Below are 14,469 nucleotides of genomic sequence, written 5' to 3'. Positions count from 1 at the left end.
ACATACACACATATACACACATACATATATACACACACACAGATATTGAGGGTTACAATTTTGTTTAAACAGACGTGTGATTTCTGTTGGTAATTTAGCAGCCTTCGCCCGATATGGCGACGCCTACACGTTGATCATATAGGTAGACTGGTGTTTTTTAGCGGTCTGGTCTCTGGCGCATATGGACGGAGAGGCGGGCTGCTATTTCCTTGACAGCCGGGAAGAGAGAGGCGAGGGCGCGCAGACAACCGTGATAGCCCCCCCACACACACACACAAAATCATATTTACATTTTTCTCTCCCTCCGGAGATGACAACAAAGAGCCGAAAGCCCATAAATGGTGCATGGGTTTTATCTGTTCCATACAAAAAGCACAAGTAGGGCTCGATCAGAATATCGTAATTAAAATATCGATGTGTTGGCTGATTTTCTTTCAAATCAGATCACGCTGCGGGCTGTGCAAGTCAGCAGCTGTGTGTGGTGGTGGGGGGGGGCAAACGCTGTAATAATGTAGCGAAGATAACCATTTATGTGTTCATACGCACACACAAAGTAAACACGAGTAGCTACTATAACGTTACGATGTTGCATACGAGTTAACGCGGACCACCCCCACCACCAAATTGGCTGCGTTCGATCGCAGCCAATTTGCAACAATGTTTGCAGCGTGGATGTCGCGTCACCTCTTAGCTTTCACTGACTTGTGACACATTTAGAAACAAACAGATTCCGGTTCTTGCAACAGCTACACTACACGCTGAGAAGTAGGTACGTAGTGTGCTTATTGGCTGTACTTTGTGCACAGGTCTGGTTGGAAGCGCTGACCTGACGAACTCGCGGAGGATCGCGTGAAAACACCGGTTCCCCGGTTTACACTCACACACACACACACACACACACGCGGCGATAGACTTCATGCTGTCTGCCAAAGATGCAGACTGTGAAATGCATGGCTCGTTACGATGCTAGCAGCTCGCCAGGTAGCCTGAAGTTTGTTTACTGTGTGCTGCTGGCGTTGTAGAAAGAACAACAACAATGTATTTTATTTTGATGGTACCCAGGTGAAAGATGGGTTCCTGGGGAAAGTCAAGCGGTTACCTGAGGCGAATTAACAACCGCACAGCATTGAAAATGACAAGTAAAGTTATCACTATAGCCTACAAGTTAGTACCCGTGTCAAAGAAAAACATATGTCCGCCAGCAGGTCGGTTGACGCGTGCTATAGCCGTTTTGGTTTTAATCTCAGCTGAAACGCAGCACAACGTTGGTGCTTGTGGGGAGCTGACAGCGCGGTTGCCGAATGGGACTTTGCTACAAGGGGAACCTCCTGCTTCATCCCGACTTCACTAAAATGTGACAGAGAGAGAGAGAGAGAGAGAGAGAGAGAGAGAGGGAGATGCTGGCCATGCACGTTAAATTACAAAATTCACACACACACACACACACACAAGCACATCGTTCATTAGTGTTTCCACTCACCGCTTGAAGTGCTCAATGATTTTCTCTTCTCGCACATTTTCGGGTAAATTTCCCACCCATAAATGTCTGGTTTCCCGGACCATACTGTGTGCTCCTGCTCCCCTATCATACAGATGAGTTGGCTATGTCAGTTTCTTCCTGTGCAAAATAGAAAAGCTTTGCAAAATAAAAACGCCGGACAAGAAACAAAAACAAAAAAATACTCGGCGCAAATCATTGACTGGTCGTTGTGACCCAATGTAAACCATTAGGCTAGATCCCCACACGCTGTTAAGATACTCTTCACTGTTAAAGCGCGATCTTGCACCTCGTGAACGCGCTCCGGACTGTTCCCGTGACTAGGCGCGTCCCTGACACCATGCGACCTTTTGGGTGTCGAAAGAAAGCATGTAGCTTCCTAAAAAGATGCAGCAACTTCGCTTGTAATGAGAGGCACACCGCGCAGGCGTGGCTTTGTGTGTGAACTTCTTTTTTTTTCCCCTCCCTGATGAGATAGTCTCCCGCCCATGCGCATGCGTGAGAAAACCCCTGGTTGAATGAAGGTGCTTTGACATCTGAGAGGCTTTGACTCTGCAGGAGGATCCCATCAGTGCTAGTTTTGTACGGCAATGTTTTACACTTTGCATACAGTAACACACTAAATGAACACGATTTAGATATTTTTTTTAGAATGTTTTGTCAATAGATACATTTTATACTTGTATCAATGCACAGCAACATCAGCACCCTATATTTATCAGGTGAGTCATAGGCTCAGGTAAAAAAAAAAAAAAGACAGTAGCAGAGGGGGCAGTCAGGCATTGCTCTGTTTAGGCTGGTAGTTTGAGGTATGCCAATCATTTATCCCTGACTAAGTACTATTAATTACTGGATGTACTTGGTGCTGGGATGGACTCCAGCCTCCTGTGAATCTGTACAGAACATGCTGTTTGAAAAATAGATAGATGGACTACCGACAGATTAGTCACCACTTGTCTCCAGAACTTAGGTTAACATTTTAAATCAGTAAAAGTAAATTACATGCAGTATGAGGGTTTGGTGAGGTGACTCCCCTTCATTTAAAGAGTCTGAAAAGGTTGTGTTGAACATTTCGACATATAAACTGGAAACTTAAGCCTGCAGGACACTAAGAGCCAATTGTGGGGTTATTCTGAATGTTAATGATTACAACATTTGAGGCTGTGATGAGCTTCAGTAAGATAATGTGCTGTGACATACTGTTGAGTTAAGATCTGTATAAAGTTCAGTTATTGCTCTGAGGTTATGGAACAGCCTCATGATTCTGTCAACAGAAGAGATTACGGTATAGAAACGTTATTTCTATGTTTAATTTAAGAGATTTTTTTTCTCAATAATTGCTCTTTTTGGCCCATAGATGTAACAGGAAATATATATAGTTCAAACAAACTAAGGGGAAACTAGTGTTAGGAGACTTGGGAAATCTATGCCAAGTGTTACTGAGATATTCTTTTCATTTAGTTTGTCACCTGTCAATAACAAACCCACCGTCTGCAAAGACTTATTAGCTCAAAAGCCCGAAATACGCGGCCTGATTTTTTGGAGAAAGAAATCAGTGACTTGTTTATCACCAAAACTGATTCATCCATTAAACATGGAACTGCTGAGCACATCAGTGAAAATAAAGAGTAAGGCTTTTCCATTAATCCAACCAAAATAAAGCATCAGACATCATTTAAAAGATATTCTCAAAAAATAGGACGGTTTGACAGCTGTGGGATTGACATGTGTGGCAAAAACAAAGCATTCAGTCAAACCAAAATGCCTTTAACGTGTCTTTGAGTTGACTTGATCTATTTCAGAAGAAGAAACCCCTTAATAGTATTGAGCAGTGCATTGTTAAAGCTGCTAGTGTCACTGATAAAAACAAGTACCGCAAATGAAACGATCACGCTTTAGAAGTGTTTGCTGGCTGAAATGACGGCACGGTAAACAATACACAAACCAAAAACCTGCCACAGTTCAACACAGAATTGGGCAAGAGAGGAATGTAACAGGCATGAGACGACAACAACATGTATCCATAAGCACGTGACTTTATAATAATGAGGTTTGTAACCGGTCTGATTCCCTTGTCTGCCTTTTGCTTGTAGCACCTGCAGTCCATAGGGACAAATAATGCTTTCACTAATTTACTACTTTACTGCCAGTAGCGGGCTACAAAATGGTGTGATGGCACTTAAGTCAAAAACCTGGTCTGAGGTCTGTTTTAAGCTAATCAGTAACATGAGGAATCGGGTCCATGTCCAAAGGTACAAAAGACCAGTGGTGATAAACATTAATGATGGGTAAATAAAAGCGGCACTTTTTTTTTAATGTCTTTCCTTGAAAGACTATCTCTGTTTTTATGATACATGCTTGTGTAGCTTCTTTTTTTTATTATTTTAAACGTTATAAACCTATAATCTGTGGGATCTACATCTGAATAAAATGGTGACCTGAGTTTCAGTTGATTTACTTCTTAGTGCATTTCTGCACATACCAGCTGAATGTAACATAGAAACGATTGTTGAATTGAAGTGTGTTCAAGAGAAGCTCTGTTACTACACTACGGCATTATTCTGCTTCTGTTACTATATTAAGCACGCACATGGAAAGGCAGAAGTGCGCTTGCGTTAAAATGCGGTAACAAGGGACACGCACAACCGTTCCGCGCATGCGTGCAGCGTGCCTATCAGATGAGAACAGAAATGTCTGGAAATCTACCGAGGAGCTGAACAACAACCACACAGTCATTTCAAATGGGCATTTGCACCGTATTCGGGTGCTCGTGGAGAACGTCCTCCCTGTGTCTACTCAACTCGTCCTGGTGTGGAACTGTATTCAGTTAAAAATCTAATAAACCTATGGGAGTACAATTTACTATTTTGGTGGATCGACTAGACACCAAAACTAAATTTCCGCTTCAGTGATTCTCAGACCTGGATTATCTTGGGAACCGGACCGTCAGGCTAATGTGCCCACTGTAATTTCACACGTCTGTTTTTTTGACAAGGAATGACGGGGACTGATAAAACAAAAGCCATCTCTTGGAATATGTTCCTGTCAGTCCACAGCTCTCAATAAAGACACATCTATTGGGCATACACCGGCGTCAAAATGAGGATGTAATGAGACGTGGGTGCTTATAAATGGTCACAACGAAGCCAGGCTTCAGTGTTATTGAGACAATGTAGCAAAGACTTGGTTGAAAATGGCGATAACAAGAGCTACAAACATCTCTTTAAAATGTGCTATAAAGCGAATAGTGTATGAAAAGAACGTCCACTAATGCGAGTTGTTGACGGTGACTCGGTATTGTCCGCAGGTGTTTAGAGGTAGTTAATGTCAGAGGAAAACCAAGTAACCTATCCTTTTCTTTGTCTAACGCCATTTTGTGTGACTTTACAGCACTAATGTTGTCGTCAGCCATTTTGCCTTTCCCTTTTTTTTTTTAAGTACACAGCCACGGGTGAGACGAGTCGAAAGTGTAATGACCGCCTTTTTTTTGTTAGGGCCCGTAGGGTGTGTTGAGATTGAGCTAACTGTAATACAATGTAATTAAAATAAACTCACCCGTTGCCTAAGGTGTTTGGAATGGCGTTAATGTCTGCATTTCTTCACGTTTCCAGCTTTCGGTGCCCGCATAGCAGGGGAAGATTGCGAGCTGTGGCGTCTTTGATAAACGTGTTTTTTGTGCTCGCATTGTGTTCAAACTAACACGTATTTGTTTTACTGTAAAAAAAACAAAAACCTAGACGTGAACCGTGTGTGACGGTCTCATGGAATTAACCCGCTGTGAAATTCACAATGTGTGTAATGTAGCCTACATAATGTCTTTTACATTTATTTGTGTCCACTGTCTTTGTGTGGTAACGGTAGGCTCTTTAAAACGTGAAGAGAACATGGTACTTCTATTGTTTTAAAGGTAATGCAACACATTCTTGATCCTCCTTTGATCACACCAATTAGTGGGGTAATAATAATCGGCCGGTTGCTCGACAGCAAGGCTTGAATATAGTGACAGAACATACCCAAATACAAGACTGTCTCATTTTGACTGTCATCTATCAGTAGCCTGGAACAATGAGGAGTAACTGGCCAACATCTCCCAAAGAGTACAGCATTGATTTATCCCAGATGTAACACAGACTCCTAGAATGACATCCAGAAGGTTTGTCACCTGCGTCAGTGTTAATGAGCTGTCCATCACCAAGAAAATCAGATTCATGAGAGAATAACAGACAAGAAGATGAAGCAGTATTCCGTGGATCATACAACTATAACCTTTTTTTAAGATATTTAATTTCGGAGTTGCTGTGATATGCTCCTTGGACTTTTTAATGAAAAAATATTACATTCTAAATACGAAAGTATTCATTGTTGGTGTGGCCCTAATAGGGTGTATTAGTGTCATTAAAAGGAGGTGCCACGAGATGTTGAAATCCCACAGTGTCTATGTCCGATGCTCCTTCTCTTGTGTCTGTGGTCTTCGTTGATGCTCTCTTTTCGTGTAGCGTGCGTAATCCTCTTCCTCCTGTAGTATGACAGATAAACCATCATTACTCACCCAAAATATTATACATTATATTAGTATCAACAATATTATATTGAACATTTGTGTGGGGTTTCAACTTGGCTCCAATCGTATATTGTTGTCTTTAAGGTTAATCTTATTAACACCTATTTTATCAACCTATTGATATGCTGGATATATTCAACCCACCGTTTTAAAGCAAATTTACAGGTGCAAAACGTTTTAACCAGGCTACAGCTCAGTGAAAGGAAAAGTAGGCTCAGTATTCTGAGTCAGATACTACTTTGACCTGAATCTGTCTTGGGGATCTTGTACCTTCTCCACCTGGGACACAAGTTTTGAGAAGTTCATTCTCATCTTGGGACCCAGTCTAGCGAACACATTGATATTCTGCCCCAGTTTTGGGGTCCCGGTGGACAGAAAGTGCTTTCGGCCCCGTGTGCCGCTTCCAGGGAGAATCACTGACCTGTGGTAATGCAGCATCTAGCAGATCCTTAGTGGGGATTAGACAGCTGGCCTCACCCAGGAAACACATTAGGATGTGGAGCACGTCGGCCCAACGACCAACAGTCAGCATCAGGACCATTAAACCACCGAGTCGCACCACCACTGTGTTCAGGACCGCCTGGCTGCCGGGCATGCGGTGCTGCTCCTCTGCAGAACAATACACGCAGTATTATAAGGGGAATATTTGGTGTACATTTATACAGTTTAGTACAGATCTATCAAACACCATGATGCTCAAATTAAAGATGGATGCAATAGTGGTCAGACAATCCAGAGAAACGTGTCAAACTGATGAATTAATGATGGTTTCCTTGAGAAGGGGTTCCTACTATAACTCTGGGGCCAGATTGATCAGTGTCTCATGAGTGTTGCACCATAATCTCTTTTTTACATGTTATCTCACCCTGCATGTACACAACCAACAGTGTGTAGCAGATAGTCAGTGGTGTCCAAAACCTGAGGGCCTCCGTTGCAGAGAGGAAGTGTTGATTGATGATTGATATGGCGGCCACCACCGCCACGGAGAACGTAATGACCATCGTCCTGCACAGCATGGGCAGCAGGCAGCGGCCCGACGTGAGGAGGCTGATGCAAGTGCCGCAGTAGCGCTGAGAGCTGTGGAGCCTGTACAGAGACAGCACGTGGTGCAGCAGCAGCGCAGCCTGCCTCGCCAGGAACCAGCTGAGCGCTGCGGCCAGGAGCAGGCATAGCCAGCGCTGGGACGCCCCCTCGTGGAGAAAGTGCAAGCTGCAACTTAAGGCACAGCCGAGGGAGAACTGGCTTTGAACCAGCAGCTGCTGCACAAATTTCTTCGACTCCTGAGGGAATAAAGGAGCATTATGAACAAGAACCGATGGACGAATCCAAACAGATGATGGGTTGATTGTTATTATAGATGTCACGAGTCATTATGATGTGAGAAATTCCAGAATTTAACTGAGTTAATTGAGCAAATAGGGTGATATATTTGGAGTATCAGGCATATTTTTCATCACATGAATGGTTTCCTTACTGGTCCCGCTGTAACCAATCCAGAGACGGCTCGAAGACAAAACTCTAGCACCACCAGGGAGGCAACGCGGGAGCCCACCACAGCCAGCGTCCCAGTCACGAAGAAGAACTGGAGCGTCCCAACAAGTCCAGTGTTCGCTCTGCTTTGATGACTGGGTGTCCTCTGGCCTGATGTGCTATCTTTATCACTCCAACTGTGAGTTGTGGGGAAACAAATCAAGAAAGAAACATTGAAGTAAAATGTCTCTGCACCAGCGCTGATGAAGTATTTTGATGAGAATGGAGAACAACTTTGACAAACTGGCCTATTATAGGGTAATTTCCTCACCTCTCTTCTTCTAGAAATAAGTGCAGTCTTATCAGGGAGCACAGCACCAAGATCCCACAAGCACCGACCAGTCCTGCAGGTCACAAAACTGAATGTTCAGCCAAACCAACCAAAACAGTTTAGAAACAGACTGTAGCAAAGTGGACGTGAGAGAAAACGAGGAGCTCACCTTGAAGGAAACTATTCACCGGATTTGTATCGAGAGTCAACCACTCTGGAAAGTAGGAAGTCGGAATAAACGATGTAATAAAGGAGAACATCGTGCTGCCTCTGACTTTTAAATATCACAGGTTTTTAGAAAACGGCATGGATGTAAATGTGATTTTAGCAATCACACACTAAGGAACCATGATTTGTGGATATTCCAAATGTGGTTACAAATATGTGGAGTATCAGCTCAACTCTACTGTTTATTTCTGTTGCCTCAGCGTTGAGCTTTGCTCACGCAGGAGCCTGTGCGGTGCCTCGTACCAAAGGTCGCCAGGAGTGTGGGTGGCGCAGAGGCCCTCGGGCCGCCTGAGTCATAAAGAGATAGTGGAGGTTATTGCGCCTTGGGAAACGCTTCACACAGAGGACGGCAGGTGCAAGTTGCACTCTCAAGTTGTCTGCAAGCTAGAATTTAAGCATTGCTCATGTCATAGATTTTTTTTTATCACAGAAGGCTTTATTAACACACGCACACACAAAACAGGAGGAAAGGGGAGAAAGCTCTGATACTTGAAGGATCCCTCTTCCAGGACAGATAGACATGCAATAGGCCAGTAGAGCTACATTATGAACAAATAGCAATACAATGTTAAATAATGACTAAACATATCAAGTGTATTAAGTTTAAAAATATTTAAAGCAAAGTGTAAAAGTCATTGGAGTGAAATATGGAAAGGGTTTATGATGGTCAATTTACAAAAAAAATAAAGTACGCTCGTCTTTTGATGAAATGGAACTCACATATAGTTTTAGGTCAAACGATATATTTAGGTACAATATATACAACAAGTCAAACAAATGTCTTATAATAGGAGTACCAAGAAAACCCATGTTACTTAGAATTATTGTGCATTGCCTAATACTATATGCAAAATGTGAATGTGTTTAAAATATTACATTATAACAGTAAAAACAATCTAAAGATACATGGGCTCATATTTCAGGTATATTAGAAGAGGTGTAGCAGGTGTTTTAGAGCAAAGTCATAAGCTTGATGCCTGTCCATGAGGGGGCAGCAGTGACCAATGGGCAGCAAAAACAACACAAGCCCTGTCTACAGTCTTCCTCTAATTGCTTTAGGATCCACTGATGCCTGTAAAGCTCTAGGCTCTGGAGCCACTTGTTAACAGATGATACAAATGCTGTATAGCAATTATATCCAATGCATATCACAGAGCCAACATGAGTGTTCCTGGAAATAATTGTATTTACTTCTCCATCTCCTTTTGCAAATGCATGTTAACTCTAAAGTGTTTGTTGCACTGATCAGTGTGTCTGTCAATGCATACAGAAACCACAAGGTGCCGTATGAGACATTTTAAGGTCACTGGGCTTAATACATTGCTAAGAGAAAATCTATGAAACAACAAAGTGATATTATTATATTCAACCAATTCACATTTTCATACAGGGGAGGGAGTATCGTGTCAATCGACAGCACTAAGTGTTTTTGCTTTGTGGTCCATTATCGACACAGGGTCTGATGAAACTAGAAACAAGCAAACCCCACAGAGCATACATTGCCCTTTATCACTATGGGAAGGAATCATATAAGCAGAAAAGCTGGAGTGGAACCAATGGACTTATGACAGGTTGAACTCAGTCAACCAGTGAACTATACGACCGAGGTCTCATACCAAGCAGCAGGCCCCCTCAGTCTCAGTCGTGCCTTTAAAAGTGAGCAGCAAAGTATTCTTGGCAGGTTAAGTGTTTAACACTCATGAGCACTAATTATGTTCAATGATTATGAATGTGGGGATGTAAAGTGATTTCTTTTTTGGGTGACAATCATCAAATCACTGCTTTTCAGTCTGATTATCTGAAACACTACTTTATTGACATGATTTATTCCAGACTTTAAGGCCATTATGATGTATTAAAAGTAGTTTACTAAGGTTTTTTAATTTTTAAAATGACTACACACATTGATACCATACTCAACTCTGCTGTTTCTCCTTTGTAGTTACTGTAGTCAAGATGCTGTAGTGTTGTCTTCATCTTCAGTGTGTCACAGCAGTTTGTGTGTCCAGGCCGAGCAGTGACGCGTTGAGTGACTGGTTGATTCCAGGCAGCAGATAAACCTCTGAGGAGAGGAAGGACTTCCCTCATGGACTCCAACAGTGCCGGCAGCGTGCAATATGATCGCTGGAACGAGGACAACATCAACATGAACGTAGAGGCATCGCAGCCTGCTGTGATGAGGTGAGACAAAGAACAAACCTATAGAGACGTAGGAAGATGTGGATGATATAAAACCATATACTGGCACATGAATGGACTCAACTAATGTATAAGTTTGAATGGGGTTGAAAAAAAAAAAAAAAAAAGGTTAATTTCATGTAGAATTGGCTTTTAAAACAACCTTTATAAGCTTGTGATGCCTGTGGAGGGAGTTGCATATCGAGGACAGACTCCTCAGGTTAGATAGCCAAAGACGGCCGTCACTGGGCCAGACTCTTAACATCAAAACTACACTGGTTGATTAGAGAGAGCTCTGAGCCTGATTTGACTCAAACATTATATTCTGCTTACTTCTAAACAACTCAACTACAGCTGTGCCTGAGCAGCCTCAGAGTCCACCAAGCAACTTTATCAAACTATGATGGAACCTGCAAAATGTCTGCTTAATAAATGTCACGGCAATGTAGAGGAGTGATCCGATAATACAGCGTCTGTGACCTTGTAGGATCACTGTAAGGCAGCTCGATGTGCTCCGACGAATTTGAGAGAACTGTGAAAACATTAGCTCTCGTCTAATGACTGAACTTTTAACATAACGCAGTTATTTGGAAGCCTAGAGATTTTGTCTTAAATGTAACATTCTGGAGATGGATTGCTGTTTTTGTTTGAATGTAGTAACTAAATCAGCAATATCAGGCCAATCTGACATCAGGAAAGGCAGTCTGAAACTATTAGTGTGTGTGTGTGTGGTGCTGGTGTTGAAGACTTTAAAACATCTGCATTAAGGGTTATTCCATATAGAATAATTGGATAATCACCAAGAGTCATTCTACAAAGTGTTTGCTTTAATACACACTAACACAGAGATTTATAGTGGTGGTACTTTAAAAATCTTTTTTTAAATATTTTTTTATTACAATTAATTTTTTCTTTTCATGTAGTTTTCAGCAGTAACATAAAAAAAAAAAAAACTTTGAATTTGTCACATAAGAATGGAGGCGAACATTACCACTGGTTGTATGGGAAAACACACAAACATCCCCTTTGATTTCATAGGAGCCCACCCAAAACTCTCACACTGCACCCTGACCACTAATACTGTAGACACCATGAAAGACCTGCTATGACTCAGTGGGACATTATAGTGGGATAAAAAAAAAAAAAACCTCTGCCCTCAGTGTGGACATGAAAAGACAACCTCTAGCAAAACAGCTTCCCCACAAAGAGAAACAATGTTTGACAGTGAACACACAACCCATTTAAGGGTGGTTTGTAGATGTGGTAGGTATTTAAGTTGATATCTGATACACTGGTCTACTCAATTTCCTCTGGAATTTTATTGTCATGGTGCAACAGCTACATTTGGATCATACTGTTGTACTAAAGATCTGCATGGAAACTAAAGCAATCAAACACAATACATGGCAATAAAATGACAACCGTATTCATGCGTATTTGTATGGCATGCGATCGAATCACAGGCGGAGAGCAAACGATCTGGGCCAGATGTGATTCTTCATGAAATGTCTGTGTGTCGCGTCTGTCCAACCCTCAACGCTAGCTGCAGCATATTGCGCACATCTCACCCACACACTCCACATCTCTTTCTTGATGATCCCATGTGTTCAACAAAACCCAGGTGGTTCCAGGCAGCTCTGATTGACTGTGTTGTATACTTTGCTGATGATTCAACATCATCCCGGGGCCTACGTCTTCTGGGCTCTCTCTTCCACGTAGAGCTGCATCTGTTAAAGACAGAAAACAATCATAATCAGTAAGAGCAAATGGGGGAATTTCAACATGATGTCATGAAGATTGATTACATGACGTAATGATTTTGCTTTAGGTGAGGTTTAGCAGATTACCACTATCGCATGCTTATATATATGTGTTTGTCTTTGAGCAGAGAAACGGATCGAGGGGTGCGATGTTTCTGCTCACTTTCACTATGTCAGACGTCATGGTCTTCAGTGGGATGAGTCTTGGCTCCTGCATGTGGACCTCCTGTTCGTCGGCAACTATCCATGGAAAATCCTGGAGAGGGAAATGCACAAACCATGTTTTAAATTTGCTTTTAAACCATGTTTTAAATTTGCTTTTAAACCATGTTTTAATTTTGTTCTTTCTGTGTGTATGTAAATTATTGGCCCTTATATGGTCACATTGTGTTTTTTATGTCTCTAATTTTGCCCCTGTTAAGCACTTTGTGACTTATGTCTGTCGCTTTATAAATAAATCTTACTTTCAAATGTGACTCAACAGATGTCATTATTCAGTGTCTACATAGTATTAGAACTGATTGCAATACTACCAATAAGCAAACAGGCTGATCTGTTTTCATATCATGTGTTAATCTGTGGGTTTGCAGTGTTTTACAACCTCACCTTGATCACTTGAACCTTCTCCATGTTGCGTGTAGCAGCATCTCTAGTATGTACCAGTACTGTAAATGAACACCCTGTGACACACAACAAGCCACAAATCATTTGTACTCATTCCTACCTGACTGTAATTTATGCATCATTAAAAGCGATTAAAAGTCATTACATATTTGATTCTCTAGACCCTTGACTTGTTTCCTTACATGCTTGTCCAATAAGACTGGTGTATTTTCAGTCGGGCTATTGCTACTGTAGGGCTGTGTCTGAGAATGTAATACCCTGAACAACACCTCACAGACTTATTTTTCCCCTCGGGTAACTCACAAATCCTGCCTTCTTTTCTTTGCCGGGATTTCATTTATTTAGTCGATCTGGTGACATAACTTTCTGTAGATGAAGTTGAAAGTTATATAAAGGTTTGTAAAGGAAGTTAGTCCTAAAGAAAAGATTTTTGGAACCACTGGTCGAGAGACTAATTTCTTTAGCTGCCAATACTGGATATTGGGCTGAATCATGCCAGGGAATCAGAGCAAATGATTTTTCACAATCACATTTGAGTGTGTCTGTCATGTGCATCTCTTTGTGTGATCCTCAGTGGCGTTACCTGGTGGGTTATTATTTAAAACAGCATCACACACACTGATCTTCAGGATGAACGCCCTCAGCAGCTGCTCCACGTGTGACAGTAATGTGTCGGAGCTGTAACAACAAAACCACAGGTAGTTAGTGACCGCGATCAGCCTGGAAATGTATGACAAAATAAGCACGTCGTTTATACTCACTACGAATATATTCAAAAAACAAAAGAAGGAGAGGAAAACCTGATGGACAGTAGTGGAGGTTGGGAAATCTCAAACACAAATCTTTCTACTGGATGATGCTCTTTGTCCATGATGACCACGGCAACCTTCTCTGCATCATTCTGGGGAGGAAATGAAAGACTTCAGAAGTGCGTAGGCGTACATGAGAGATGGTCACGTTTCTTAAATATACGTCAGTATCAGGTCATGACTTACCTTCTCAATGAGGGGCTTTACACAATGAAGTGTATCTTGGATATATTGATTCAGCTCTGGGTGACATGACATCTGGAAATCAACACACCAAACACTGAAGACCAAATATTTGAGATACGAATAGGTGAGCCTACCTAACAGTGTGAGCATGTAATAGTTACACAGCTATTCATCTGTACCTGCACGGGTACATTGTATTTCTTTCTCTTCTGAAATATTCCCGAGGGATAAACTTCACGGACATACAGGATGAGGTGAATAGCGACCTCCAGGAACTCACACAGGATGTCAGCAACCACTGGGGAAGAGGAGTCAACGGGTTAATTACATCTCCATGCATTTCATTTGGTCTTCTACAAAGACAAACAAGCAACACAGGGCGACGTCAAGTAAGGAAGAACCTACAGAAATAAACTGCCGTTATTCAATTCAATATATTTTGTATAGACCAAAATAATAAATTTGCCTCAGAGGGCTTTAAAGTCGGTAAACATACGACATCATCTGTACCAGGATCCTCACATCTGTACAGGAAAAACTCGCCCAAAAAACACCTTTAACAGGGATTTTTAAAAAAGGGAGAAACCTTGGGGAGAGCAACAGAGGAGGGATCCCTCTATCAGGATGCACAGAAGGGCAATAGATGTCATGTGTACAGAATGAACATCATAACAGAGTTACAACACATTCAATGCATATGACAGAAACGATTCAAATAATGAGTAATTATGTATTATGTTATGCCGAATAGGACAGCGTGTACCTGTAATAGGACAACATGTACCTGTAATACGACAGCGTGTACCTGTAATACGACAGCGTGT

The 14,469-nt window shown here is 41.8% G+C and overlaps 3 protein-coding genes across 5 annotated transcripts in view; all 3 read right to left on the bottom strand.

Annotated features, from left to right (window-relative positions):
* Positions 1-5,509, bottom strand: part of spen (spen family transcriptional repressor) — a 35,280-nt gene extending 29,771 nt beyond the window's left edge. For 2 of the 3 annotated variants that reach the window (XM_031868735.1, XM_031868736.1), the window contains exon 1: positions 1,481-2,228. In XM_031868735.1, coding sequence (XP_031724595.1) covers positions 1,481-1,563 — 83 coding nt within the window. In that variant the 5' untranslated portion in view covers positions 1,564-2,228. Of the gene's footprint in view, positions 1-1,480; positions 2,229-5,053 lie in introns of those variants that run through there. The other variant, XM_031868737.1, reaches the window with a different exon arrangement.
* Positions 5,510-5,557: 48 nt separating this feature from the next.
* On the bottom strand, positions 5,558-10,972 carry tmem82 (transmembrane protein 82). Its single transcript, XM_031868738.1, has 6 exons — positions 8,030-10,972; positions 7,861-7,933; positions 7,534-7,726; positions 6,925-7,339; positions 6,481-6,668; positions 5,558-6,014 (listed from the first exon to the last, which is right to left on the bottom strand). The coding sequence occupies exons 1-6, from the start codon at positions 8,118-8,120 to the stop codon at positions 5,934-5,936; spliced, it is 1,041 nt and encodes a 346-aa protein (XP_031724598.1). The 5' UTR covers positions 8,121-10,972; the 3' UTR covers positions 5,558-5,933.
* A 100-nt stretch (positions 10,973-11,072) lies between these two features.
* mad2l2 (mitotic arrest deficient 2 like 2) overlaps positions 11,073-14,469 on the bottom strand; it is a 4,104-nt gene continuing 707 nt past the window's right edge. The window contains exons 2-8 of the mRNA XM_031868739.1: positions 13,825-13,943; positions 13,646-13,717; positions 13,451-13,551; positions 13,234-13,328; positions 12,633-12,706; positions 12,190-12,282; positions 11,073-11,993 (exon numbers count right to left, since the gene is read on the bottom strand). Of these exons, the coding sequence (XP_031724599.1) occupies positions 11,955-11,993; positions 12,190-12,282; positions 12,633-12,706; positions 13,234-13,328; positions 13,451-13,551; positions 13,646-13,717; positions 13,825-13,943 (593 nt within the window). The 3' untranslated portion in view covers positions 11,073-11,954. The remainder of the gene's footprint in view (positions 11,994-12,189; positions 12,283-12,632; positions 12,707-13,233; positions 13,329-13,450; positions 13,552-13,645; positions 13,718-13,824; positions 13,944-14,469) is intronic.

This window comes from Anarrhichthys ocellatus, unplaced genomic scaffold (genome assembly GCF_004355925.1).
Source record: "Anarrhichthys ocellatus isolate YVR2014 unplaced genomic scaffold, GSC_Weel_1.0 scaffold44, whole genome shotgun sequence".
Lineage (NCBI taxonomy): Eukaryota > Metazoa > Chordata > Actinopteri > Perciformes > Anarhichadidae > Anarrhichthys > Anarrhichthys ocellatus.
The sequence above is the reverse complement of the archived record's forward strand: the minus strand, read 5'-3'. Positions and strand labels throughout refer to the sequence as shown.